This window comes from Anas platyrhynchos, chromosome 11, assembly GCF_047663525.1.
Source record: "Anas platyrhynchos isolate ZD024472 breed Pekin duck chromosome 11, IASCAAS_PekinDuck_T2T, whole genome shotgun sequence".
NCBI classification, from domain to species: domain Eukaryota; kingdom Metazoa; phylum Chordata; class Aves; order Anseriformes; family Anatidae; genus Anas; species Anas platyrhynchos.
In genome coordinates this window covers 22,079,801-22,107,695 of record NC_092597.1, presented here as the reverse complement: position 1 = coordinate 22,107,695, position 27,895 = coordinate 22,079,801, and the positions used below count along the sequence as shown (strand labels likewise).

Genomic DNA, 27,895 nt, shown 5'->3' with positions numbered 1-27,895 from the left:
CCCAGCGCACCGGGAGCGGGCACAGCAAGCAGATAACCGGGGTTGGACCCCATCCCTGCCGTAATCTCTGCTCTGATGGGCTCGATTGCCTCGCCTGCGTCTCGCCGGGCTGGGAGTCAGCATGGAAAAGAGTTAAGGGGAAGGCTCTGCCCCGGCGCACCACGACGCAGAGCGCGCGGGGCCAAAGTCTGCCTCGCGGGCAGCACCGGGGTCAGCCAGCACCCGGCGCCTCCCTGGCTGGCACGCGGAGCGGAGCAAAGCCGCTGCTCTTCCAGCTGAAGCCCTTTTCCCCCAGCTTTTCCACTTTTGGGGTGAAAAATCGGCAGGGCGCAAGCGGTGAATGGTGAAATCACGGCGGTGAGAGGGGGGCACCCGTGGGCACCAGCTCCGGCCAGCAGTGCCAAGCCACCTTCTCCTCCCCTCCTGCTGGGCTCCAACAACTTTTCTGCACGCACAGCGCCCACCAGCTCTGTCCATCGCCCTACGAACAGGGAAACTCGAGGAAAAACCCATAAAGCAGGGATGCGAGTGGTTCATAACCCATATTTTTTGTTGGAAACCAAAAGCTGTTCCTCAGCAGCGCTGCCTCTGCGGCTAACACGGATTTAATTTCCCCTCGAGGGTGCAAAGGGGATGGTTTGGGCCCCGTGGTGCGGAACAGAAACCCCATAAATCCCCCTTAAATTGGTTAAGGGCACCTGGTGACGGCAGTGGCTCTGTTTTTAGGGCACGGGGCCAGGCAGAGAGAGCTCAAACCCCGCTGTGGTGTGGGGCAGCTCCCCCGGGGGCAGCTCCCGAGCTGGCCGAAGTTCACCCGTGGCCGATTTATCGAGCGCTAAGGTCAGGTTCACCACGACCTGGCAGGCTGGGTGCCGAAAATTGGGGGGGTGGGGGGCTCACCGGCCAGCCAGGACACCAAGGACAGAGCCCCCCCACCCAGGCTGGCCTCTGCGTAAAGACTGAACCCCCCCGGGGGGCTCCCCAGCATCCAGCCCCCCCTTGGTCCCCTCCAAACCCCTCCTGAAGCCCCCTGGGGCTGGCAGTGTTTTGGCTGGGGGGGCTGCCAGGGGGGCTGGGCAGTGCTGGGGGGGGGCACAGGATGCAGGGGGGGTCTGGGGGTACACAGGAGGGGGGGTGAAGGGAGGTTTTGGGGTGCAGTGCTTAAGGGGGGTGTGGGGAGGGCTGCTGGGGGGGGCATTTGGGGGCTGCTCAGGGCTGGGGGTGCACAGGGGGTGTAGGAAGGGTGCACATGGGGGGGTGATTTAGGGGGAAAAAGGGGGGGGACAGCAGAGAGGAGATACCCAGGGGTACCGGGGGGGTACCTGGGGGTATGGGACTGAGGGGGGGGATATCTGGGGGTATGGGATGGGGGGGGATACCCAAGGGTATGGGGGGATATCTGGGGGTATGGGACCCCAAGGGGGGGATACCCGGGGGTATGGGATGGGGGGGGATACCCGAGGGCACTTGGGAATATTTGGGGGTATGGGGGGGATATCTGGGGGTACAGGACCCCGAAGGGGGGGGATCCCCGGGTACACAGGGGGGTATCCCCGTGCGTCCTGGACCCGCGGTGGGTCCCCCCAGAGCCCCCCCCAGCACCCAGCCACAGGGCGCCGCGGATCCCCACCCCCCCAAACCCCCCCCCAACCCCCCCCCAAACCCCCTCCAAACCCCCCTTCGGTCCCTCCCCACCCCTCCCGGAGCATCCCCCCGCCCCCGCCGTGCTCCGGGGGCCGCTTTAAAAGCCGCCGCTCCCCGCTCCGCCCAGCTCGGCCCCGCGGCGCGCACCATGCCCGCTGCTGCCTCCTCTTCTTCCTCCTCTTCTTCATCTCTCCTCTGCCTCCTGGCCCTCTCCCTGGCCCTGGGTGCCCGGGGGGTGGCTGCCGACCCCCCCCGCCCCGTCTATACCAACCACTGGGCCGTCAGGGTGCGGGGGGGCCCCGCCGAAGCCGCCCGCTTGGCCGCCGCCTACGGGTACCGCAGCCTGGGGCAGGTAAAGGGGGGAGGTTTTGGGGGAGCTTTTTGGGTTGTGGGGTCTCGGTTTGGGGGGGTCGAAGGGTTTGGGAAAGTTTGCGGCGGTTGGGGGAGAGCTGCGGGGCGCGGGGGGGGTGCTGCTGCCTCCCCCCCTGTTATGGGTGGGTTTGTTTTTTTTTTTTTTCTTTTAAGTTTGTGGTTTTTACTCTGATTGTGGGGTTTGTGGGGTTTTGGGGTGACCCCCCGCACCCCGCTTGGAGGTGTCTCCTAGGGTGGAAAGTCCGACCTTGTCCCTGTCCCAGCCCTATTGGGATGGGTACTGAGTGCCAGGGGGCTGCCGTGAAAGGGGGGGGGCAAATTGGGGGGGCAAAGAATAGGGCCAGCACCCCCCCCTGTGCCCCCTACCTGCACTGCTTCCTCCCCAGCTTTACCTCCTGGGAGAGCCCCGGCTTTAATTACTGGCTGGGCGCTAATTACCGCTCCGCCATGGGGCTGCCTGGGGCGCGCGTCCCCCTTGTCCCGGCTCCCAGCAGCCCAACCCCAGCCCAGCTTTGGGGTTTCGCCGTCTCGGTGGCTGCAGGAGCATCCCCTGACCCCACACGCCGGCGTCCCGTGGCCGTGTCCCTCCCTCTGCCCCAGCAGGCTGCGGACCAAGGGAAATATTTCTGCGCTTGCATCAGGGTGATCCTGGCGCAGCCTCCCCCGAGCACCTCGGGGGCTTCCCCTCGGCCGCTCTCCGTCCCCAACCCTTCTCCGGGATCTCCCTGGGGACAACCCCAATGCCATGGGGGACCTTGCCCTGCAGCCCCCCGGCTGGGAATTGCCACCTCGGGGTTGTTTTTGGCTCCCCAAGGTGCCCGCGTTGGGTGCTGCCTGTGCCAAAACCAGGTCCCCCCTGCGTGTCCCCATACCCAAAGGCGCCCTAAAGCCCTCGGTCACCTCACTGGCGTTGTGCTGGGGGATCACATCGCTTGTTGGGCTTTTCTATAAGAGCAGCCAACAGCCCAGCAGCAGGAGGGGTACCTCACACACCCCCCGACACCCCCTGCTTGCTCCCAGCCCTTTGTTCGCCTCCATCTCCTGGGGCGAGCTGGGGCAGGCCCAGGGCGCTGCGAGGGGCCGGGTGTCTGCGTCCCGGGGGGCACAGCCTGGCCCTGTCCCTGTCCCCACAGGGATTTGCCCCGTTTTTAACTTGTTCAGTGGCCAGCAGAGTGAGTCGTGAAGGTTTCCCATGTATATGGCAGTCCTGGATGTGGGTGCCCATGGCAGGGCTTGTTTGGGGATGGATTTGGGGTTTTGCTGAATTTTTGTCATCTGGGGGGTGCTGGCTCTCAGTGGGATCGCTCCAGGCTTGAATCCAACCACTTGGGGCTGCTGAAGGCAGAAAGCAGCAGCTGGGACCCTGGGGGGAGCAGACCAAGTCCCCATGGCACGAGCAGGCAGGGGACCCCCACTGGGGACCCTCACTGGATCTGTCCCCGGGGATGTGCCCGAGGACCTGCCCGGTGGTGGGAGGGGAGCAGCTGGCCCCAAAACGCTCTGCCCAGCTCTGGTGCTGAACTCGGTGGTGCACAGCTCCCGAAAAGCGCTTCCCTTGTGGCCGAATCGCTTCTTAGCATTGGGAATGAAATTCGTGGGGTGATCCCATCGGGAGGGGTCTCCGGTCCACCCTTCCCCAGGGAACTTTGAAGCCTTTTGGGGTGCTGGGCTGCCAGGAGGGAGCTGGAGGGTGCCCGTGCTCATCCAGCGAGCCAGAAGGGATCAGCCTCCATCACTTTTAGTTTTTTTTTAGGTGGAAATCCCATTTTTAAGCTTTCCTCCTTAGGTTATCTTACATTGAAGGGTGCCCACGGAGGTCCCCAGGCCCAACCTCCCTCCCTCCTCCTCTCCACTTAGCTCCCCCTGGACAAGATTTTTTTTCACTTTTCCTTCAATAAATCCCCAAAGAATGAGGGAACAGGAGCAGGGGAACAGGAGCATCTGAGCTTCCCCAAAATCTGGGCAGTTTTGAGACTCCTCCTGCACCTTCCCGAGTGCACGGAGTGGGGCTGCAAAGCGGAGCTGTAAAGGGCGCTGAACGTGGAAGCAGCCCCTGTCTGCCTGGCTCTGCCTGGGATTTGGGGACACGGGGACGTGAGGACAGCTCCCCCCGGTCCCTGCGGTGCCCAGCTCCAGCACGGGGTGGCTCTTGGGGACGCAGATGGGATGCCAGAGGGGTGGTGACAACCCCCTGGGAGCCGGCAGCGGGGTTATTTTGCAACTGCTCTTTGCTGCAGGGTGGGATTTTTTTATTTATTTTTTTGCTTTTTGCACCAATTTCCAACCCCCAGGGGATGGAAGGAAACCCTACGGCGCTGCAGGCGCCTGGCACAGCCCTGCACGTCCCAGCTTTGGGGTCACCCCATCCCTGTGCCCACAGGGTGGTGCCGCATTTTCCTGCAAAATTGGGGGCCCTTTGTCCCCAAAATAGGGACAAAAAGTTATCAGGGGAGCGTGGGGCTTCCCGAATCTGTGAAGAAAAGGTATCAGCCTTGTGCCCACCTCCCCTGGTAAAACAAATCTCTTCCAGATCGGGAGCTTGGAGAACTACTACCACTTCCACCACAGCAAGACGTTCAAGCGCTCGACGCTGAGCAGCCGGGGCCCGCACACCTTCCTGCGCATGGACCCCAAGGTAGGGGGCCGGGGGGGCCCCGGGGACCCCCATAAAACCCCAGAGTCTCCCCCATAAAACCCCGGAGTCTCCTTGAGCACCGCAGGATGCTCTGAGCCACAGCTCGGGGGTGATGGCAGCGCGTTACCCCTGGATTCCAACCCCGTTTAAGACGGGGAAAGGCAATCAAGGGTGAAAAATCCTCGGAAAGGACAAAATGCTAACATCTGCCCGAAGGATGGGAGCAAGAAAAGGGGGGGAAAACAACCCAAAAAAACCCCTCCCGGCTCAGCGAGGCTGCCCTGCGCGGGGTGTTGATGCAGTTGCCACAACATTTGCTGTCTCCAGGGTTGCTGCGCGTGAAATCATCGGCCGTGCCGCGCCTCGCCTCGTCCTACAGCGAGCACCCGAAGGGATTGGGGCTGCAGCTGGGCTGACAAAAGCCATAGGGGGTGGGGGAACCAGGATGGGCGAGCACGGGGCGGTGCAGAGGGGAAAAAAAAAAAAAACCTCAGGTGTGGCCGGGGAGGTGGCTGTGCAGGCGCCAAAGCCGCTCGCCCTCGGGGAGGCAGCGGAGCAGGCGATGAGTTCCCACCTCCGATGGAAACGCGCCCGTTTAATGGGGTCTGGGAGCGCTGCTGCCCTATAAGCTGAGCCAGCTGGCTTCCTGGCTGCTGGGGCTCAGCTCTCCGAGCTCCACGGGCTGATGTTGGAGCAATGAGCTTCTGTTCTTGGCCGCCACGTGGGGTCCAAGCCCTCCTGGCGCACACTGTCTCCCCCTCCCCTTTTTCCCCTGCGTGTTTCCGAGTCGTTTCGGAGGTGTCCTGGCATCTGCACGGCACCGAGTTCTCATGCACGGCGTGGACGAAGCGAGCACAAAACCCAAAAAAGCCCCGCAAGGCACGGGGGAAACGCGGCGTCTCGGGCCGGGACGGCGAAGATGGAAACAAATCTTGCAGGAACCCCACAGCCCCGGCGCGCTCGGCTCAATCGTTTGCAGATGTTCCACGTCTCGGGGCTTCCAGGGGGCTATTGTTCCAGCCCCGGCCTTTATGGGTCTGCTCCGCCACGGGGGTTGGTGCCGTGGGGGCTGTGTCCCCCCCCCAGGCACTGGCAGAAGGATGGAGACGAAGCGTGCCAGCCCCTGCGGTGCTGGTCCCCACGGGGACCCAAGTTCTGCCCCCCCAGAGACCCCTTTTTGGGGTGATGGAGCCGCAGCTGGGGGCTGCTCCCCGTGGGGATGGTGTCAGCCAAACGGCACGGCAGGGGGTGGGGGGATTTAGCAAACCCAGAGATTTTTTGGGGCAGATTGTGGCGGTGAGAAGACGCACGGAGCACGGCTGCGCCATGCTGTGAGCTGCAGCCCGTGCCTGGCGCCCAAAAATGCCAATTACTGCGGCGAGTTTTAATAGAAAAGCAGCACCAGGGGATGGCACAACCCCATAGCAAACCCCATAACCTTCCGACTGCTTTTTGGGCTTTATGGGCACGTGCTGGAGCCACCTGTGATGTCCCAGCTCTGTTTTACCTGCTCCGTCTCCAGCTGAACGAGCCAAGCTGTTGCTTTCCTGGAGGTGTGAGGGGTTTGTGGCCTGATTTTCACCCCTGGAAATCCTAAAGTGGTGCAAAAGCTGCCCCTGTCCCCAGCCAGGGTTCGGCTCCGTGGTGCCTGCACCTCCTCTTGGGTCCTCGGGTGCCTCGTTAGCGCTAATTAGGGCCGGCCAGCAGGGCTGGGAGGGAGCAGCGAGCCAGGACCCCAGGCTCAGGACTGTGGCGTAACAATTTGGGCCGCTTCTTGCAGCAAAAAGCCATTCTTCTCTTTCTTTTTTTTTTTCCTTGTATAATTTCCGAGAAGCTTCCCCCCCCCGTGAAGGGCTGATGGAAGCCGCTGGGAATTTCGCAAGCCCCCAGCAGGGCTGGCCCCGGGCTCCTTCCCGCTGCTGCTGCTCATTTTCGGATGCCGGCGGCATCAATTTTGGCACCGACTGCCCCAAATCAGCGCAGTGATGCCACCAATTTGACAGTGAATTAAATTAAATTAAAGATCTGCTCCACGCAAGGCTTCTGGGGTGCATCCTGCCTTGCGCGCTGGCTGCGGGGCGTTTGGGGTGAAGGTGCCGCATCCGAAGGCGAGGGCTGGGAGACACGGCCTGGGAGCACTGCTTTGAGGAGAAAAGCCATGGAATTGGGCACATTCCCGTATTTAATCCATCTTCCTTTAAACCAGACCGTGCGGTTGCATTTTTATTTTCCCTTCCCATATTCAAACCCATCGCTGCATAACCAAAGCGGCGCTATCAGCAGCCGAGGAGCTACGGGGAGATATTTTCGTATGAATTATGTTGTGTTTTTTTTTTTTCCTCGTTTGTTTCAATGTGTTTTTATTTTCCTGGAGAATATATTGGTTTAACACCCAAGCTCGAGGCTGGAAATGGCCTGATTCGATACGCCCCGCTCCCCTGGCCGCTTTGATCCCGGTAAATCACAGCCATAAAGCCATAAACCAGGCGAGGAGAAGCTGCTTCAGCTGGCGGCTCCCGCGTAAATAAGCCACGCAAAAACCTTGCCTTTTGGGTTTTTCTTATGCTTGTTGAAAAACCTTCGTCCGAAGAGCTGAGCCATCCCCACGAAGGCAGCCAGCGCCACCGAAAGCAATGAGCCATGGGGGGCAAAAAGTTTTGGGGGAGGTTGGCTCCGTGGATAAGCTTTTCCTTCTGCTCCAGCACAAAGAAAACTTTTGGTTATGTGTTTTATAAACTGCTCCTAACCAGCCTTGTTTGTCTCTTTGCCTTAAACCTCGGGAGATCTGAAACCTTGGGGTGCCCCCATGCCCTCCTGGGGCGCATTTTGGCACCGCCGGCAGCCCCCGGGCACTTTTTGCTGTCCCGTTCGGCTCTGCAGCTGGGAGCAGGATGAGCTCAGAGCGAAGCCAAGCGCCTGAGCCCCTCCTAGCAGCCGGGCTTCTCCGAGGAAGCGCTGCAGCACGCGTTTTGTCTCCAGCGGGACCCCCGTGCGTGCTTCCAGGCTTCGCTCAGCCGGCACGGTCGAGGCACGCGCTCGCCGGCGATGCGTTTTGCTCCGTGAGAGGGATCAGTTCCCGGGCTCGGAGCCCACGAGGAGCTGAGCTCTGTCTGTCTGGCCGTCTGGCCTCCCGAAACGAAGCCTCTCTCCGTGTGCTTGCAGGTGGACTGGCTGCAGCAGCAGGAGGTGAAGCGGCGGGTGAAGAGGCACGTCCGCGGCGAGCCGCACGCGCTGCCCTTCAACGACCCGGTGTGGCCCAACATGTGGTACCTGGTGCGTGTCTCCTTGCTTCCCCCCTGGCTTTCCAGCCCCAGGAGGGGCCGGTTTGAAGCCTTTAGGGCATCGGCATCCCCGGGCTGTGGTCCCCACGTGGGTGTTTTTCCCCTTGGTAGAGCCGCAGCCGTCTCTTGGCACTGTGGTTTTCCTCCTGCCTGCCTCATCGATCTGTGTTTGACAGGAAAATTTGTTTAAGGCTGAGCGCAGGGAGGAAACGGGAACTGGAGAACTGAAGAGCCTGAAGTGTTTGAAAGGGGGAGAGAGGAGGAAAAATGGGGAGGTGGCGCTCCCCGGGCCGGCTGCTGCCGGGGGGGTCGATCAAGGGAGTGAGGCTGTAACAAATCTGTGAGTTAGGTGGAAGGAGCAGGATGGCAAAACGCTTTGGAGGGGATTAAACGCGCTCTGAGCTGGGTGGGCTGTGGAAATCAGGCTCTGTGCTCCTGCCCGCAGCACTGTGGGGACAGAGGCAGCCGCTGCAGGTCGGAGATGAACGTCCTCGCCGCCTGGCAGCGGGGCTACACGGGCAGGAACGTGGTGGTCACCATCCTCGACGACGGGATAGAGAGGAACCACCCCGACCTGCTGCAGAACTACGTGAGTGGGGCGCCCGGTGCCAGGGCTAGGGGGGAATTTGGGGACGATTTCAGAGCCCGGGCACAGCCTGTGCAGTGAGAGGTTGGGAGAAGAGGGTTTTGAAATGCTCGGGGTGTTTTTAAGAAGGAAAATTGGGGATTGGGGAAACCCCAGCAGGGCGGGGGCTGCTGTGCCAACAAGCAGGACCTAACGGTAAAACCTTCTTCAGGACCCTCTGGCAAGCTACGATGTCAACGGGAACGACCACGACCCGACGCCGCGCTACGATGCCAGCAACGAGAATAAGTACGTTAATAATAATTAATAATAATAATAATAATAATAATAATAATAATAAAGTTTCAAACACTTTCTGGGCTTTGGTTAAAGCAGGACTGGGCCGTGGCAGCGGGTGGGAAAGGGAAAAGCCAAATGGCACCGCCGGGAGCGAGTCGCGTTGGGGCGCAAAACGCACGGAGCGAATTTCCTCCGTCCCCATCCCTCGCTGGGGCTTTGGGTAAGGGCTCTGCAGCTCCTGGGGGGCTTTCTTTCACTGCCCAGTCTTAGGGCTGGCTTTTGGGTGCTGGGGGGGGGTTGGCCTTGGCCGTGGGACGTCTGCTGACGGGGTTTTTGTCCCCGCAGGCACGGCACGCGCTGCGCAGGGGAGGTGGCGGCGGCAGCCAACAACTCGTACTGCGTGGTGGGCATCGCCTACAACGCCCGCATCGGAGGTGAGGCTGGCGCTGCCCGCGGCTCCCTGCCCTTTGTGTCCCCCCCCCCAGGGGCGTCCTGCTTGGGGGTGGGCTCCTGGTGAGGGGTAGGGGGGTGGTGGGGTGTTGTCCCCCTCCAAATTTTGCCGGGAGAAGGGTTTGCGCTTGGTGATGTCGGCACCAATGTGGATTATTGAGTGTCTGGGCAAATCCTGGTGGGGGGAGCAGGGAGCCTGGGGGGGCCGTGGGGAGGGTGGGGGTCCCCAGACACATACAGGAGACCTGGGGTTGGGGGGATGCTGGCTTCTTGTGTTTTGGGGTGGAAACCTGCTGCTGGGGTCGTGCCCTCACCGTGAGGCTGATCGAGAATGGAGGGGTTTTGCCCTAAAAGTCTTTTTTGGGGGGGTCTGTGTGGTGGCACCAGCAATGGCTTGTCTATGGGGTCAACGTCTGTAAATGAGCCGCTCAGGAGCAGTCTGGGGACCCCACCACACCTTGGTGGGGAAAGCAAAATGCCTGCGGAGGTGTGTGGGGGGTCAGCCCCTCATCCTGGCGGGGCTACAGCAGGACAGGGGCTTGGTAAAAGGGGTCTGTGCCCCCCCCGACACCCCCATGTTGGGATCCCGGCCCCAAGCACCCAGGGTCTCAATCCCTCGCATCCCAGCGTTGCATGGAAGCTGCTTCCCATGGGGAAATTGGAAATTCCTCGGTGCGGGGCTGGCCGTGGGGTCCCCGTGCTGGGAAAGCCCCGCTGGAAGGGGTCATCCTGGGGAGGGCAACCGGGGGGGGCAGCAGGGTCGCAAAGGCTGCTCCCATTTCCCCAGGGGGTGTCCGTGGAGATGAGCTGCTTGGTGCCTTTGTTACGGGTCCTGTCTCATTTTGCTTCCTTCCTTGGCTCGTGCGTGTGCGCTCCTGCGTCGCTCGTCGTGCGCCCTGGGCGAAATCCATCGGGGTGCCCCAAAAAGGGCTCCCGCGCCTCTCCTCTCCCTCCTTGACGCCTGTTTTGGAGGCTGCTGTCCCTGCCTGCGTGGAAAGGAGCCCGTTTAGCTTCCAGCCTCTGTTATCCAGCCCTGGGACGGGGCTGGGTTTTCCCTCCGGGCTGCATTTTGCTGCGGGGTGGAGCAGAAGCGGGCTCTGGGGGCTGTTGGGGCGTGCTCAGGACCCGGCATCCATCCCGCGGCTGCTTTGGCGCTGGGTGCCGGCACCCGGCCCCGCTCCCCACCTCTTCCCCTTGCCTCTTCTCGTTCACACGGCAAGGAAAGGGAAGGGAACACGGCAGGGAAAGGGAAGGGAGTGCTCGGGAGCTGCTGCGCTCCCCCCTCCTGCATTTTGAAGCTTGTTTTTGGCCGGCTGGGGACAGCGTCAGAAAAATGTCTTGGAGTTGACCGTGGTCCAGAGCGCAGCTGCGGCTGTAACCACATCTGCCCGCGTTTGTTTTCCTTAAGAAATGCACATGTGGAAGGGGGAAGCGTGGTTTTGTAAGCTGGAGTCTCCCCGGATGGCGAAACGCGGAGCTGAAATTCCCGGCACCGGCTCTCCTGGTGCTTGGGGGGGGGGGTGGGATGGGCTGGGGGCTGCCCCCGATGCTGATAGCAAGGCTCTGGGATGGTGACAAGGCTGTGGGACAATGACAAGGCTCTGGGATGGTGATAAGGCTCTGGGATGATACCAAGGCCCTGGGACAGGCACTTTGTGTCCCTCTCCAGCTGCCGATGCTGACGGCATCATTTCACCCAGCTCTCAACCTGCGGTCCCGATTCTTTCAGGTCCCTTCTCAGTCGGTTCCTGGCCACGTTGCCTTGGGGTCGGTGTCCCTGAGGTGTGCCGGTGGCGTTACAGGGACCATAGGTTTGTTTCATGGCTTTTCCTGCAGTGGTTGGGAGCGGGCGATGCTCCCACGGCCGTGCAGCCTCCTCCTGGGGCTGCTGCTGCCCCCGGCACCGTCCCGGTGGTGATAGGGGCACGGGGACGGGCACAAGCGGGGGTCCCGGTCCTCCTGCGGCACTGGGGGACCTCAGGCACCTGGGAAATGCTGCCCACACCCAGGGACAGCGGGGTTCTTGAGTTAAAAGGGGAAAAAGGGGAGAACAAGCCTTTAGCACGGGGAGTTTGGGGCTGGCAGCGTATCTCTCCCCTGCTAAATCTCTCCAGCCCAGCCCTGACGGAGCTGATTTTTTCGCCACCCTCCCCAAAACCCCAGCTGGCGATGAAGCCAGCAGGGCAGAAAGCAGGAGCAGAGATCCCAAAGCAGCGCCCAGCCCCTCACCACCACCACCACTGAGGGCCTTTCGGTTGCGAGCCTTGCGCTTTCCACGCGAGCCATCCCGCCCCTAACGTCTGATGTTTTTGTGCTTTTAGGCATTCGTATGTTAGATGGAGATGTAACAGATGTTGTCGAAGCGAAGTCGCTTGGCATCAGACCCGATTACATTGACATTTACAGCGCGAGCTGGGGGCCCGATGATGACGGGAAGACAGTTGATGGACCCGGTCTGTTGGCCAAGCAGGCTTTTGAGCATGGCATTAAAAAGGTGTGGATCGCGCAGCGCCCAGCCGCGCTGGCACTCCTCCCCGGCCCCGCGGGACCCCTGCCCGGCCCCCCAAACCCCGACCCCAGGGGCAAATCCCCCTCTGGTGGCTCCCGGTCCCCCGAGGGACTCGGCGGCGGTGGGACCCCGCACGTGGCCGGAGTATCCCGTGCTGGGATGCTCCAACCCAGAGCACCCCATGGGGAAACCCCACGGCGAGGTGCCCCCCACCCGCAGCCTCTCCATCTCCCCCTCTCCGCCCTCCCCAGCTCCCCGTTATCCCTTCCCAGGGGGTCACGTGCAGCGTTTCTGTGTTTTTCCACCCAAAATTGAGGTTTGTAGCCAGGGTGGGAAGCAGGTCCTGCCGCAGGGTCCTCCAGGGTTCAGGGGTTGGAGGGGTGGGCTCGGCGCTGGCTCACGTGGGTGCAGGGAAAATTCAGATTGGCATCCTCAAAGCTCTCCCTTTCTTTAATATTATTATTTTTTTTAAAGCCAAGTATTGGCTAAAATCACATGGCAAAGCCCTTCAGTGGCCCCTCAGTGGGTACATGGGGTGGTGGGGGGCACAGGGTGGGCTCCTCCCGTCTTTTGGGGCAGCTCGGGGTCGGGTTTTGCCTCCCCAACCCAATTCCTCCCTGGGTTTCCTCCTGTCCCCGCGCCGCGCTGCCCGTGTTATCTCTCAGGAGGGTGGGGTGGTTTTCCCACTATTTACTTGATTTCCTGCCGGGGCCGAAGAGGAATTCATTGAAGTGCCTGGGAGTTCACGCCGTGTAAATACAGCGAGCAGGCTGCTTTTTAGAGCTTTTTTTTTTTTTCGTTTTTTGTTTTTTTTTTTCCATGCGGGAGGGAGCCGGCGGCAGCGGGGTCCCCGCCTGGACCCGCCGTTTCAGGAGGATTTCTCCAAATCTGCTCGGATTTAAAGGCTGAGAGCAGCGGGGAAGGGTTGGGCGAGGGGGGAGGATTGGGGTGAGGATGGATCCTGCGTCCCTGGGTGCTCTCTGTGCCCATTTCTCCCCACCTTGAGCCCTCCCTGCCTTTATTTCCCCTGTTTTTTGGGGTGAAGCAGGATTTGGCGAGGGGCAGCGCGCCCCAGCTTGGTGTTCCCAGCTGGTACCGAGCTGATTTGGGTTCCCAAAGCTCCTGTCCCCATGGGGCACCCCCATCCCGCATGCACAGCCCTTAATTGCCCCCCACCTCCCCGTAAATAACGAGGGAAGCCGTAGGCAGACGGTGGCAACCTTCAGCCCGAGCCACCGGCTGTAATTGAGTTATAAATCCTTCAAATCGAGCTTTTAATGGAAATGTTCAAATAACCTTTATCTGCTCGCCACAGGGCCGTGCCGGGGTGATTTCTCCTCGTGGTTCTTGCTCCTCCAGCCACACCTTGTTAGCTCCCGAGCTAATGGGGTTTATTTATCCTGGTGCTAATTAAGCATTGCCGGGCGGCTGCCCGAGCCCTGGCAGTGCTGCAGGAGCAGGGGACGCTTCATGGCCATGTCTCACCGGTGGTTTGGTCCCAAATCTCTGCTGGGGAAGGGGTTTCGAGTGGTTTAGGGGGTGTCTGCACAGAAATTCCTATTTCAGTGTTGCCACGAGCCAGCGGGGGCTTCCTTGCTGATGGCTCTTGGTGGCCACCGTGCGCAGCCATCCACGTGTCCATGCCGCTTGTCCATCTGCACATCCACATGCGTGGAGCTTGAGAAACTGGGACCAGGGCTCCCAGCAAGCTTTTTGAGACACGGGGCAGCACGATCCTGTCCTTCGTGGTGGCTGTTTTCCTTACAGCTCCGTCCCCCCTCGCTAGGAAATCCTCGGCGTGCGCCCGGGGAGCGAAACCCTGCGTACAGCAGGGCAGGAGCTGGGCTGAGCCCGAGCACCAGGGGCAGCTCGGAGCCTCTGCCCTGATTTGGGGAGCAGGTAGCAAAGCAGCCCTCTCCCCGAGTGCTTGGGGAACACGAGGAAGCCCAGCGAATTCCTCTGCCCTCGCATTTTTTTCCGCGGAGGCAGAGCCAAGCAGTGGGAGGGAGGCGAGCGCCGGACCTGCCCGGGCGAGCTCCCCGGGGAGGATGGGGCTCGCCCCGGCTGCTCCCGGCCTCCGCGGAGAAAGGAGAGGGAAGCAGCCATTTCGGGGAAGGGGATTTTAGCAAAAAGGAGCGGGATACACCAGGCTGTGGGGCTGGGCTTCGCCGGTCGGCGTCGGTACCTGCGCTGTGCTCCGGGATGTCCCCAAGCACCGGGACGTGCCATAAGGCACCACCCAAGGGACAGTGAATGGGGGCTTCCTGTGCTGCACCCCCAGCTTCATTAGGGGCCCCAGCTTCATTAGGGGCCCCTTGTTAGCAGCAGGGCTGCTGTTCCCACCCGGGACTTTCCCCGGCTCCGGGGAGGTCTGCACGGCCGCTCCCGTCCCCATCCCCTCGCTGGGCTGCCGCAGGCGTGCCCGATGGGGATGCTCCATCAGATCTTCCTGCCAAGCGATGGGGGAGGAACAAAACAAAACAAAACAAAAAAAAGCCTTAAAGATGCCTTGCAGGAAGCTTTCGCGTGGTTTGGGTGGGCGGTGGGTGCGTTCCTGATGGGCTCCGTGGGCTGCAGAGAAGCAGGCACGAGGTTTGGGGGGTGGTCGTGATGTTCCTCCTGGATGTATGGGGTGGGGTGACCCGTCTGCTCTTGCACAGGGGGGGAAAAAAACACTTAAAACTTGGTACTTTCATCCTGACCCCATCCTTGTGCCCTCACCAGCCCCCCAACCCTGCCCCAAACCCCGGGTGATGCTCAGCACAGCGAGGGCTGTGCCCCACCACCGTCCCCTCGTCCCCGCACCCTTCCCCACCTTCATCCCACCCAAACCTCGCCTCTCCTCACCCCTTCCCCTCTCTGCCCGCAGGGTCGCAGGGGGCTGGGCTCCATTTTTGTCTGGGCGTCGGGAAACGGCGGCCGGGAGGGCGACTACTGCTCCTGTGATGGCTACACCAACAGCATCTACACCATCTCCATCAGCAGCACCACCGAGAACGGCTACAAGCCCTGGTACCTGGAGGAGTGCGCCTCCACCCTGGCCACCACCTACAGCAGCGGCGCCTTTTACGAGCGGAAAATCGTGAGTTTGGCTGCTGCTTGGACGTGGCGGGTGGGTTTTGCTTGGGTTTTGGGTTTTGTTTGGGTTTTCTTTTTTTTTGGGTGAGAGTGGAACTGCTCAGTACGGCTGCGGTTGTTTCGTGCTTGGGAAGAGCTCGGAAATCTGTTTTCCCCCATGAAAAAATGCAAAAATGGAAATATTCGCCTGCCCCCCAAAGTTTGTGCTCACTTTCGTGTTGTTAAGAGAAAAAAAAAAAGTGGGGAATTTGGAGGATTTTAGCTTGAGACAGAGATTGAAGAGGAGGGATGGAGGCGGTTGGCGGGGATGCGTTAAGCCCAGCCAAAGCCCTTGCCGTGCTGCAGGTGGGCGCACCAGGCAGCAGCAATTTTGGCGAGCAGCTCGGTCAGGAACCAGGTGCCACATCCCCTTCAGAAATCACCAGGATAACTCAAAACCCAGCAGCCTATTAAAAAAAAAAAAAAAAAAAAAAAAAACACAATTAACCAACTGGGCGTCTCTGCCCACCTCCGCTTTCTGAGCTAGTGCTCAAGCACCCTGCTCCTTCCTGAAACAGAAGAGCTGGAAATGGCTTTCTTTTGTGTTTTTATTTTTTTCTCCCCATGCAAATGGGAATTCTTGCCTGATGCAAGGAGCTGGAGGAGCTTTTAAGGAGCTTTTAAGGACAGCATTTGATTCGGAGTGGCTCAACCCCAGCCCGTGGGCGCGTATTGCTGCCAGCTCTGCTCCCACCCCAACTTCTCCTCCAGCTGATCCACAGCAAAATTCATTATTTTTTTTTTAATTTTATTTTCAAATACTTGCACCTTTTAGCAAAGGCAAATGTCAGTATAGGTGTTTTCTCACGTGCCAGATGTGCCTGCAGACCCTTTTTGGGGCTGATGCTGTGGCAAGGGTTTGGTATCCAGACCTCAGCTCCCCGTGAGCCGCACCGTGAGCAAACCTGGAGCTTTGGGGTCGGTGCCGGGAGCACCTCGGGCACCCCAGGGCTGCAGCTCCTCTCTCCCCAGGTCACCACGGACCTCCGGCACCGCTGCACCGACGGCCACACCGGCACCTCTGTGTCTGCCCCCATGGTGGCTGGCATCATCGCCTTGGCTTTGGAAGCCAAGTAAGTGTTTTTTTTTTTCCTTTGGGGTGGCTCAAAGCGGGGCAAAGTCGCTCTGATTTGCTCCTTTGGGGCCGGGTTTGATGCAGGGCTGTTGTTTGGCAGCTGATCACCCCGCAGGTGTGTTGTTGAGCTAATTCTCCACTCGTTCCCATCTGGTGGAGAGTTGGGCTTTGTGGGATAAGGCAGGGTTTTCGCTCGGTGCCCCGAAACTGCTGACAGCCAGACGCTCAGGCTGCGGGCCCCGCTATGATGAGAAGGAATAAATTGAATTTTGTTTTCCTAAACGCTGTTTTGAGAGCACTATCCATCACAGCTCGAGACGCTGAGACTGTCAGGAAAGCAAGCATGGGAAATTCTGCACAAATATCCCTGGGTTGGGGTTTTGGGTGATGCCTAAAGCACCCAGCGCTCAGTGTGCAGCACCACGTGTGTGTATTTATATATATATAATAAATATATTTAGTGTGAGAGCTAAATAACCTTTTATAGGAAGAAATCCCTGCAGCACCCATGCACGCAGCATCCCTGGGGCGCTCCCCCTCTGCTTGGGCACCCCCCACGCAGGGGGTGAGCATGGAAATAACCACTGCACGTTCTACATGAGCTTAAAAAAGACCCTTTTTTAACCCGATTTTGGGGTCCCTGCTGCCGTGCCGTGACCCTGTCTCCTTGCAGCCCCCTGCTCACCTGGAGGGACGTCCAGCACCTGCTGGTCAGGACCTCGCGGCCGGTGCACCTGCGGGCAGCCGACTGGAAAACCAACGGAGCAGGGCATAAAGGTGAGCACTCGATGTCCCTTTTGGCAAGCAGCGTCCCACCACAGGCTGCTCCTGGTGTTTTCCTGGGGTATTTTTGGGGTGTAAGCTGGGCGGGTCGATGAGCTCCGTGTGTTGGAGCACCTCCTGCCCCGGCCGGTCGGAGGATGCTCGAGGAGGAGAGGAGGGTCTGGCAGGCAGAGCGGGGGGTTTCTGAGCCTTCTCTCTTTCCAGTTAGCCATCTATATGGCTTCGGGCTGGTGGATGCAGAAGCTATTGTGGTGGAAGCCAAGAAGTGGAAGACGGTGCCCCCCCAGCACGTCTGCGTGGGAAGCCTGGACAGGGTGCCCAAGTGAGTGGCGGGCACCTTGGGAGAACTGGGGCTGTGAATTTGGGGTCAGTGTGAGCCTTGTGGGCAAGCCAGAGACATTTCTCCTCTTTTTTTGGTGTCTGAGACACTAGGGCAGGAGGTCCTGCAGGACCAGCTCCAACAGGGGATGGTTTATTCCTCCCTTTCTGTGCCTGTGAGTATGCAAAGCAGGAAGGGACTCGGAGCCAAGGTTGTGCATGAAACTATTTATCTGATACAGACACTAATTACAACCCGGAGAGGAGCTGCGCTGGTAATTGCAATAAAGAAGCGCCCTTGCAAGCCGTGAGGCGTAGATCTTAGAGGCGGTTCAAAAGCAGCTCGCTGCCGTTGAGCAATTCAGCATTTCCCCCTGCGAGGAGGATGGCTTGGTGCTGGAGGAGGCAATGGTTTGCTGCTCTTTGCCATGGGGCAGTGGGAGGCCAGGTTTAAACACAACCGGGTGTCTGCTGATGGGAACGCAGTGTTAAGAAGGAGCCGAAGGAAATAATCCCAAATTTAGTCTCATTAATTAGTCCTCTGCTTAACATGAGCATAATTAACCCCTCGCTCCAGCCATTTCTACCCAGGGTTAATGGTATTTGGGTTCCCAGCTCCCATCGGTGGGATTCAAAAGGGTTTTTTAATCGGCGAGGAGCAGCCATCGCCTTTGCGCCTGGTGTTTTTGAGTGCTGGGGAGTTGCAGCGGGGTTTATTAATTAGGATTGCCCCCTGCCCCCGGCAGGTACATCCGCCCCGACCACGTTCTGCGCGCCAGCACCCTGAGCAGCGCCTGCAGCGAGCAGCGCGAGCAGCACGTGCAGTACCTGGAGCACGTGGTGGTGCGGCTCAGCATCGCGCACCCGCGCCGCGGGGACCTGCAGATCAGCCTCATCTCGCCGGCGGGGACCAGGTCGCAGCTCCTGGCCAGGAGGTGAGAGCAGCCAAGGGAGCCTGCCCGGGGTTTTTGGGGAGGTGGGGAGCGCGCGCGAGGGGGCTCCGCGCAAGGGTGGGTGCGCGCAGGGGTGTTTTAACGCATCCTTAATTCAGCAAAACCTCTTCTGATCGACTGTGGTGTTCATGCTGCTCCTTGCAGGGTTTTCGACCACTCCAACGAGGGCTTCAAGGGCTGGGAGTTCATGACGGTGCACTGCTGGGGGGAGAGGGCGGCGGGGGAGTGGACGCTGGAGATCCAGGACACGCCGTCCCAGGTGCGCAGCCCCGCCGCGCAAGGTAAGGGCACAAAACCCCAGGGGGCACTCCCCAAAGTGGGCAAAAAACCCCAAATGCTGTTGTGCAAAGGCTGGGCCGAGCCAGCAGCAGGTCCGTGTCCCCCCTCCTTCTCCCCCCTGGTGAATTTACTGCAATCGAGAGCGAGGTTTCCAAAATTACACCGTACCGAGGCACAAGGAGGAAAGACGAGAGCTGTAATTTTTGGGTGTTTGTTTGGCTTCACTGCTGGAACATCTGCAGCGTGGGCCGGTCTTGCAACAGCAGCATGAGGGGACGGTGCCCCTCAGGCTGCCACCGTGCGGGCAGGGGGTGCCTGTCCTCGGCCGGCCCCCCCTGCCTGTCCCCAGCCCCGCCGTGTCCCCAGGAGCCAAGCTGGCAGGATCCAACCCCGAGGAAAGGGGCAGCGGGGCACGAAACATCACGCCTCGGGCTGGAGCTCCTTGTGGGGGCGTGCAGATTCACCTCAGCACTGCCAGAAAGCCAGCAGCAAATTAAAAACCTCACCCACGCCGCTGTCTGGCACGTGGGGGTTAATTGCCCGGGAAGGCGTTGCTGTTTGCTGCCACGAGCCCGAAATCTTTTTGAACTCCAGCACCAAAACGCGCCCCCCCCTCCCGGAGCTGCTTTGCCCCCTGGGTTTAGTTTTCAGCTGGTCTTTCTGATCCCCTCCCACGAGGGGAGTGAGCTGCACGCTGCCCCAGGGCTGTGCCCTACCTGGCTGTACAGAAAAAAAAAAACAAAACCAAAAGGAGCACACGAAACCACCCCGTAAAAAAGAAGCAGAGAGGGTGAAACGGGAGGGAAGGACGGGGAGATGCTCATGGCCAGGGCTGGTACCTTCCCTCTGCCACTGGTGGGGAGCTGCCCTTTGTAGGCACTCGGTTGTGAAATTGGGAGGCGAAAATTTAAAGTCAAAGACAAATGGGATTTTATCACAATTGGGGTAAAATTTGGGGTGCGGGGTCAGCGCTTTGGGTGGCGCCGCGCTCGGAGCGCAGCGTGGGTCAAGGTGAGGGTGGGTCCGGGTGACAGCGCCTGTGCCCCGCAGGGAAGCTGAAGGAGTGGAGCCTCCTCTTCTACGGGACGGCCGAGCACCCCTACAACACGCTGGGGGCCCCCCAGCCCCGTGTGAGGACGCCGGAGGCCCCGGAGATGGAGCCGTCGAGGGCGGCCTTCCTGCAGGGCCAGGTGGAGGTGGCGGAGGAGGAGGAGGAGTACGCGGGTAAGAGCCCCCAAGAACCCCCAAAACAGAAACTGGGATGAACTGGGTGGGCTGGGGGGGTTGGCAGGGAGGAGGAGTGGTGCGTGGGGCAGCAGGATGGCGAAATTAGAAGGTGGGGAGAAAAAAAAAAAAAAGCAGCCTGTCGGCACTGCCGCCACAAATTGGTGCCGGGGGCGGCTGGGGAGGAAAAACAACAAACCCAAACCCAAAAAAATCCCCTGCCCACCACCCCGGTGTGCACAGTGAGATGTGTCCCCGTGTTTGGCTGCCCGGGGAGGGACCGGCTGTGCCCTCCCAGCCCGCGGGGTCCCTCCTCAGCCTCGGTCCCCCTGCCTGAGCTGGTGTCACCCGCAGGTCCCTGCCACCCCGAGTGCGGTGACCAGGGCTGCGACGGCCCCAGTGCCGACCAGTGCCTGAACTGCATCCACTACAGCCTGGGCAGCGTGAAAAGCGGCAGGTGAGGGGCTGCGGGGTGTCTGCACGGGGCAGGGAGCCCAGGGGATGGATGGAGGGGAGATGGGGTAGGCACAGGGGGGCTGTGCCCCGGGGTAGGGTGGCTTGGGGGACACGGAGCTGGAGGTGAAGTCGTGCTGGGGTCGGTGCCCAAGGGACAGAGCTGAGGTGCCAAATGACTTCCGAAATGGGAAGTTTGTTATTGTCCTGCTGAAGCCGGGGCTGGAGGATCCCCAGCTCTGCGTTTCAGAGCCACAGCATCCAAGACAACCGAAACCTGAAGAAGAAAACGAGGCAGGGAGGGGGGATGCAGTGTTTCGGGAAGGCTCCGCCGCTCTCTGGGCTGTGTGGGATGCGACGGATGCGGGGTGGGCAGGGATGGGAAACATTCAACACCAAGTCAGGGGCTGAGCACGGAGCTCGCAGAGCCTCTCTTCCCCCCCAGGATGTGTGTCAGCTCGTGCCCCGCGGGGTTTTTCGGCGACAAGGCAGCGCGGAGGTGCCGGCGGTGCTACAAGGGCTGCGAGAGCTGCGTGGGCAGGGGCCCCGGCCAGTGCACGGCGTGCAAGAGGAGCCTCTACCACCACCCCGAGATGGGCGCCTGCCTGCCCCTCTGCCCGCCCGGCTTCTACGCCGAGGAACGTAAGGGAGCTCGTAAACCACTTGTAAATCATCCCCCGGGTGTGCTCACGCCGTTTGCAGGAGGAGAAATCCCCTCCGCTGCCCTGCGCTGGCTCTGGGACAGCCCCATCCTGCTGTCCCTGAGGATGGAGGGGGCAAAACGTGGCCACTCAGAGCTGTTAATTAGAGGGAATTGTTATTAATGATCCTAGCTGCCTGCTAAATGTATTAATTCGTAGCACGGAGTGGCAGAGAAGGGCACGGGGGGCTTGCTGGGGGGCCACACGTCCCATCCCTGTGCTGTGCGGCTCTGCCCACCGATGGCAAATCCCTGTCCAGGTGCCATCCTCACCTCTTTGGTTGTTCTTTCTTTTTTTTTTTAATTTGGAAAGGTCAGAAACGCTGTCTGAAATGCCACCAAAGCTGTAAAAAATGTCTGGGCGAGCCGGATAAATGTACTGCATGCAAAGACGGCTTCAGGTAAAACACCAGCACGGGTGAGGTTTTACGCCTTCACCCCCTCTGCATCCCTGCAGATCTGCCAGCACCCCCCGAAATATTGCACCCAGTGGGGTACGGCCACGGTGCCGTGCTCGGGGAGCAGCCGGGGTGCAGGGAGAGCTGGGGACGGGCTGCTTCGGGTCCCTGCAGCCCGTGGTGTGGGTGCCAACGTCCTTTGTGCTTTGCTGGCAGCCTGGCGGGGGAGAGCTGCGTGCCGGAGTGCCTGCCCACCATGTACCTCAGCCGCGAGCCCCGGCGGTGCGAGAGCTGCCCCGCTGGCACAGGTACGTCCTCACCCCCAGCACCTGCACGTGAAAACCCCAAATCTTTGGGCTGCGTTGTTTTCCCTGCTTTTACCCCCCTGGATAACCATGCCCGTGGGGAAGCGCCCCGGGGACGCAGCTCAGCAGCATCCCTGGCTCCCACGCGTGCACGCTGCAGGTGCTGGGATGTGTTCCCGTTGGAAAGGCTTTTAGGGAGTTTTTCGATTTTTATTAGAGCCGTTCTTTATTTCCTGCTCTCCCCTCTGAAGCCAGGTGCTTTGGTTTAATAAGGTTGCGGGGGAGGCTGTGAAACCCTCCCGGAGGGATGGAGGATGGCTCGGCAGCATGTAGAAATGTGGGGTGCCCGACGTGTGCTGGCCCCGGGGCCCTGCCCTCCCCACACCCACCCGCGTCCCCAAGTTGCCTGAATTTTGCCTTTTTTTGCCGTTTGAAAGCCCCACTATTTTCCATGGTTCGTGCTTGTGTCTGCTCTCAGCATCATCATGGATCTGATAATGTGATCTCTGGACAAGTCAGGCTCAGCGCTCAGTCGCATTCATCACACGCGGGCAATTGCCTAGGACTAAACCCCAAATATTTATTGATCCCGTTGGCGAGCGAGGAAGGGGACGGACTCCTAATCCCTTAAGAAAACGACTTCCTTTGTAATTCTTATTCCAGGCAGTGTAAATATACTTCACCACAGGTTTTTTTTTCGAGCCCTTTCCTCTCTCCTTTTCCCACGTAACCATTTCTCTGGAGGGAACAGGGAGGGGATTTCAATGCGATGTCCCCAGCCGAGCCCGTTACCAGCTGCAGAGGGCTCCCAGGGCAGGATGCCGGCTGGGTTTTTGGGGTGGAAGCAGGGTGCAGGACCCCATCAGCACCTTGTTTATCCACAGGGCCAGGCGAGGAAGAGTGCACCCCCTGCTCCCCCGAGGCCCCCGCGCCCCAGTGGCGCTGCGTCCCCGCCTGCCGGGAGGGTTTCTACCCCGCCGACAGCCACGGGCTGCCCAGCAAGGTCTGCAAGAGGTACGGTGCCTCCTCCCGTGGGGAACGAGGGAAAAATCAAAACCAAAATACAAAATTAAATGAAAAGGAATGAAAACGGCTCGCAGCTGGGGCTGTTTACGGGGAAATAAATCCATAGGGCAAGGCAGCGCCGAGCTGGCTCCCTCCTCTTTGTTATTTTTTTTTATTTATTTTTAAGAGCCACCCAGCCAAGGTGTCTTAGGGCTACGTGGAGGGGCTCAGCCCTGGCCCCAGGCTCCTTGGGGAGGCGTGGGAGGGAGGGTGATGATATTTAGGCAAATATTCCAGCTCTCAACCAGAGTCTTTGCCCTGCGGCCGTGGCATTAACCCGTTCCTGCACCCAGCACGGGGCTGGAGGTGCCGCAGGGGACCTGCTGCAGCATCCTTAGGGCCGGCGTGCCAGGGAAGGGCGAAAGGCAAAAGCACCGTGGGGACTCCAGGAACTGTCTCACAGCACACTCCCTGCCTGCTGTGGGTTTCCCTAGCCCACGTGCTGGCTTTACAGGGGATGAAGGTTAGGATTCGGTGTTTTCCCCGTTTTGGGCGACCAGCTCAGCGCTGCGGGGTCTCGTCCCCAGGTGTGAGGACCACTGCTCGGCCTGCGAGGGCTCCAGCGGGACCTGCATCAGGTGTAAGGAAGGTTTCAGCCTCCTCGGCGGCTCCTGTGTGACCAACGAGACCTGCACCAACGGTAAGAGCCCGTGGCCTAACCCCCGGCTGCAAAAATTGAGGGTTTCTGGGGATTCCCTTTGCAGGGTAAAGCCCAAAGCTGCCGGCTTCCCGGGGCACGGCTGCGGTGGGCACGCTGGCAGAGCTGCTGGATGTCTGCCTGTTGCTCAACCCTATCCAAGAGTTTGTACTTTGCTGTGTTTTAGTCTCGGGGCTAATTCTCCCACTCTCTGCAAAGCTCCTTTGTTCCTTCATCAAACCCCCGTGAAAGATGCCCTTAAGAAGCGACTCCTTTACAATTCTCTCTCCGCAAACACTGGAACGAATTGCACCGCCTGTTCCGTGCGATGTTTGTTTATTTAAAATGTTAATCTGCTCTCTTTTTTCTCTTGTTCCTCGCCTCGCCAGCTGACAAGACTTTCTGTGAGATGGTGAAATCCAACAAGCTGTGTGAGAAGAAGCTGTTTGTGCAGTTCTGCTGTCAGACATGTCTCATGGCCGGGTAAAGTTCAGCGGCTGCATCCAGGACTTCCACCGACTGCCAGCCCAGTTTCGCCAAACGTTTAGGACAAAAGTTTATTTTTTCAGCTTCGGGAGAGTTTACATGGTGCTGTCAAGCGTTCCCTCGTAAGTTTGATAGCTTTAATATCACTGTCAGCTCGTTCCTATAGCAATACGTTGAGCAGAGATCGGATCGTAGCCCGACTGACCGAGCCCGCTCAGGCACCATGCAGGCGGTGATATTAATACTCTCAAACACTCCTCGTGAGCAGGGAGCAAGGCGTGATCCGTGTGCCCAAGCTTGGTTCTTCGCAGAAATCCTACTGATGTGCGCGGCTGGCGGGATCCTGGCTGCTGGGACACGAGCCGGGGCTGAGCCCCGCTGGGTGACGGTGCCAGCGCCCTGCACTGCCCGCAGCCAGCACCGTGCTCAGCACCTGCAGGAAAACGAGGAGTTGGGTGGCTCGGGAGCAGGCTGTGCAGCCCACCCTGCCACCCCCGTTTGGGTTCAGCCCTCAGCGTGGCCGTAACCAGAGCTCCAGGGATCACGGTGGCTCCACGGGCAGGCAGGAGCCGGGCATCCGCAAGGAGGTTTGGGGAGGGTTCATCCACGTGGAGCAGCCTGGGGGGCCGCAGCCTTACTGTAAAATTAATTTCCCTCCCTAATTGCTGTTTAGTTCAGTTCTGGAAGGAGCTAGAGCCGTCCTCTGGGAGCTGAACGAGGTGGCTTCCCAACCCGTCCCAGCATTTCGCATCACCGTCCTTCCCCCGGTTTGCTGGTATACCTCTCACAAACCCTCCTGTTCACGGCAGTGATTTTTTTTTTTTTCTCGGGCATCTGTTTCAAAAAAAAAGAGACATTCCAGGGATCTGGCCAGGAAGCTCTTAATTCTGCAAAACCCTCCCCCGAAACAAACCTTTCCATGCTCTCTCTTAATAGTGCGTCATGTGGTGTTTATATAATTGTGTTTAAAATATCCCTGGCTATGTTGTTTTACGGATTTTTTTTTTTTTTAATAACTTATACAGTCCTTGTTTTCCTCTGTAGACTATTTTTTATATGGGGAGCGGGGAATCTTGTCTTACGTCCTTATCCTCTCCGACCTTGCCGAGACGCTCTTTTCACCAGACGTATGTAAACAGCCTTCCCCTTGCGCTGCATGTTCTGATTTCTCATTGTTAATAGATTTAAGGAGTTAAACCTCTTGCCAGTGAAACTCGCAGTGCTGATTGTCACCCGCTCCTCCTCCCGGAGCTGGGCTAATCCCTGCTTGTTTTCGGCTGTGACGACGCGCCCTGCCTGGGCTTGCCCGACAGAGCTTACCTCCGCCAGGCGAAGGGGCGAGAGCCACACCGCCAGCGGCGGACCAAACCCTCGCAAAGACGGAGCTTTGGCGAACCGACCTTTAAGTTAATAAACTATTGATCTCCCCTGAGCCACGGGTCTGTGCTTTTTCCAAATTCCTACCTCGGGAGGCAGGGCAGGGCGGTGGTGCTGCACCTCGCTTTGCTTTGCTGCCCTCGCTGGAGCCTCTCCGATCAGCCCAGCTCCTGCAGGAGAAGCGGCTCCTGAGCAGATGGTGCACGTGCAAAAAAGCTCGTGTTTCTTCTCAAAAAAAGGTCTTTTGCCTGCAGAGCTCGCGGTGCAGTCCTGGCCGCAGCGTGGGCTGGTGGCCATGGGGCCACCCTCCCCTCTCTGGCTGGTGTGGTGGGGATGGAGGGAGCCGTGGAGCCTTTTTGGGTTTCTTTTACAGGGTTTTACCCTGGGTCAGGCACCCAGGGTAGTGCCTGGGTATCTGGAATTGAGCTTTTTAAGCGTGAAAAAGGAAAGAACTGAGCCCTCTCATGAGGGAGTCGTGGAATATCCCGAGCTGGAAGGGAGCCACAAGAATCAGCGCGTCCAAGTCGAGGGAAGATGCTGTCTCAGAGCTGCGCTGCTGAGGGCTTGTGCGTCTTGCAGTTCTGCCCATTTATCATCTGATAAACGTGAATTAACCAGATGATGTATCACGTACTGAGTCCTTCTGTTGCTCTGGGATCCCCTTTTTGGTCTCGGGCCAAACCAGAGGTCAGAAGTGGGGTGAAATGCTTCTGGCTTCTGCCACTTTGGTTGTAAAATAACAAACTTTAATTTCTGTTGCTGTGTCACTGTCAAAAACAGGAGCTGTGAAGCAGGAGCACTGCGTCAGCTCTGACTTCCAGTTCTGGCTCACAGCAGCCTGCCTGTAACGCTGCTCAATGGTTTATTCACAACTACTGAAATGCTAAAAAAAAAAAAAAGAAAAAAAAAGAGAAAAAAAAACTGTTTACCCTTGCATCCTTGGCATAACTTAAAATACAAAAATACACCGTGGGTGAAGCAATGCAATTTAAGATGACCAATGCCTAGCAGTCGCAGCTTTATCTGGCTTTCTGCTGCCCTCCGGCCTGCCGGGAAAAGAAATAAATTCTACACATTGGGTTCGTGCAACAACACCAGCTTCCAGTGTTTCCCAAGGCTCTAACTCCCTCAGAAATCATTCTTGGAAAGTAATAAAATTCAGATTATTTATCTAAGCTATTGCAATGCTAGCTTGGAGCTATTAAAGTCTCTCCGACACTGGTATGCTCCAAGGATCAAAGTGGCTGTCTCTTCAAGATAAACGAATACTTAGGCAGTGTATTAAAGCACATTTCTCTATTGTCTCTTGGCACCAGTGACCGATCCATAATAGCTGTTTTCTGGAAAATCTTCTTAGAGTAGCCTGACTCCTCATTTGCTGTTTGGCTGTGAGGTTGCGTTCGCAGCCATCGGCCATTTCATAGCTGGCAGGTGGAGAACACACATCTTAAAAATCATCGTTTTGACTTTCCATTACAAAGCAGGGGCTTTTAAGAGCTCGTGTACCGTACCTGACACCAAGAATCTGTCTGCTCTCAGTTACGGCTCCATTACAGCCAGGGAGCTGAGGCACGCTGCTATACTGTGCTCAAGGAGAAAGGTCCCCGTTTTGTTTAGCCTTGTCAGGGGCAGGACCTGCTTCCCAGGAGGCTGAAGAGAATCTCCTTTCAGTGCCTGCCCGAAATGACTGAAGGTTGCATCGACTTTCCCATCGTGTGATTCCTGAGTCATGCGCAACCACGCTGCTAATTCTTTGTCTCTGCTCATGACACCTCTCTCTCTTGCTCTCTCCTAGCTTCTTTTAAAGAAACGCAGATGTTATAAAAACCTGACTGTGTGCTTTCGTATGTAGCATTGGTCACAGAGAGCAGTGAGGGTGTTTCTTTAGCAGGGAGCCCAGGAACCAAGTGACCCCAGCCGACACCTCCGCAGGCATCGCCAGCCAGAACGGAGCCAGCGCTGACACTGTAATCCTGGGGACCAAGCCAGGCGTCACTCACAGGATGCCGCCGCTGGATGCTCCCAAAAGAAAAGTATGAGCCATCCCTGTGCGGTGCCAAACGTGGCTGCAGCATTTAAACTATCATCACATCCTCTGAGTTCACAGAAATGTCACAGCGCCCAGAAAAATAAAATCCTTCCCTAGATAGCGGGAGAGGCAGAAATCATTCTGCCTCATCTCACAGAAGGAGCCTTGAGGGCTGGAGAAGTATTTTTCCAGGGTCACAGAGGTGGTGGCTTGGTGACATTCAAGAGGATTTGGGGACCTGGGGGTGACCAACCACTTCCTTCCCATGCCACCTCCAGTTAGCGTCATCTGCACTGGGGCTCACCCATCCGCAAAGCGCTGCTGCTGCCAGCCGAGCCCTGCCAACGGGGCCAAGCGCCTTGGCTGTGACAACCTGACGTTAATGCCAGGCAGCTCACCAGCCTTGGACCTGATTTACACTGAAGTGAAGCTGCCTGCCCGGGCATGGCAGGCTGAGCCATCTCAGCTCCCCGAGAGATACACCCAGCTCTTCCTCAGCTTTCCAAATCCGTAAAGTGGGGCAGGAGGGGGGTGATGCCACTTGAAAGTGTGCTTTGTCTTGTGAAGGCAAAAGGTGAATGCTGTGCTGGAGCCTGCAGAGCTCCCAGCCCATCATTTCTTCCCTGGGAGCTGGAAAGCATGTGGAGATGCCAGAGCAACTGTCTCGAGCGCTGCAGTGGGAAGGTGTTTATGGGCAGCCCTGTATTCAGGAGCAAAACTCAAACTGCTGCTGGGATGGTGGAAAGCACTGAGAGCTGTAATTACTGTGTGAGGCTGTCCTGGCTGTGTAGCAGGAAAGGAGCAGTATTTGTCTGAAAAAAGCACAGTCCCACTGGCTAGAAGCACAAGCAGCTACTGTCCAAGGGAAAGCAGCCTGCTTGCTGCTGGTCAGCCCATGGAGAGCAGGTCTCCAGCCTGCTCTGCCTGGATTCCTGCAGAC

The 27,895-nt window shown here is 58.8% G+C and overlaps 1 protein-coding gene across 2 annotated transcripts; it reads left to right on the top strand.

The window, feature by feature from the left end:
* The first annotated feature begins 1,749 nt into the window (after positions 1–1,749).
* Positions 1,750–24,981, top strand: PCSK6 (proprotein convertase subtilisin/kexin type 6). 2 transcript variants are annotated; one of them, XM_038185092.2, is made up of 21 exons: positions 1,755–1,996; positions 4,547–4,651; positions 7,814–7,924; positions 8,378–8,521; positions 8,730–8,806; positions 9,143–9,231; positions 11,569–11,741; positions 14,626–14,838; positions 15,846–15,946; positions 16,622–16,725; positions 16,936–17,053; positions 17,796–17,984; positions 18,147–18,283; positions 19,332–19,505; positions 19,860–19,962; positions 20,404–20,600; positions 20,972–21,059; positions 21,273–21,364; positions 22,246–22,375; positions 22,954–23,066; positions 23,453–24,981. In XM_038185092.2, the coding sequence occupies exons 1-21, from the start codon at positions 1,793–1,795 to the stop codon at positions 23,548–23,550; spliced, it is 2,760 nt and encodes a 919-aa protein (XP_038041020.1). In that variant the 5' UTR covers positions 1,755–1,792; the 3' UTR covers positions 23,551–24,981. The 2 variants fall into 2 exon arrangements, with proteins under 2 accessions (XP_038041021.1, XP_038041020.1); XM_038185093.2 differs by lacking the exons at positions 18,147–18,283; positions 19,332–19,505; positions 19,860–19,962; ... (4 more) ...; positions 22,954–23,066; positions 23,453–24,981 and having other exon boundaries at positions 1,750–1,996; positions 16,940–17,053; positions 17,796–17,978.
* The last annotated feature ends 2,914 nt before the right edge of the window (positions 24,982–27,895 follow it).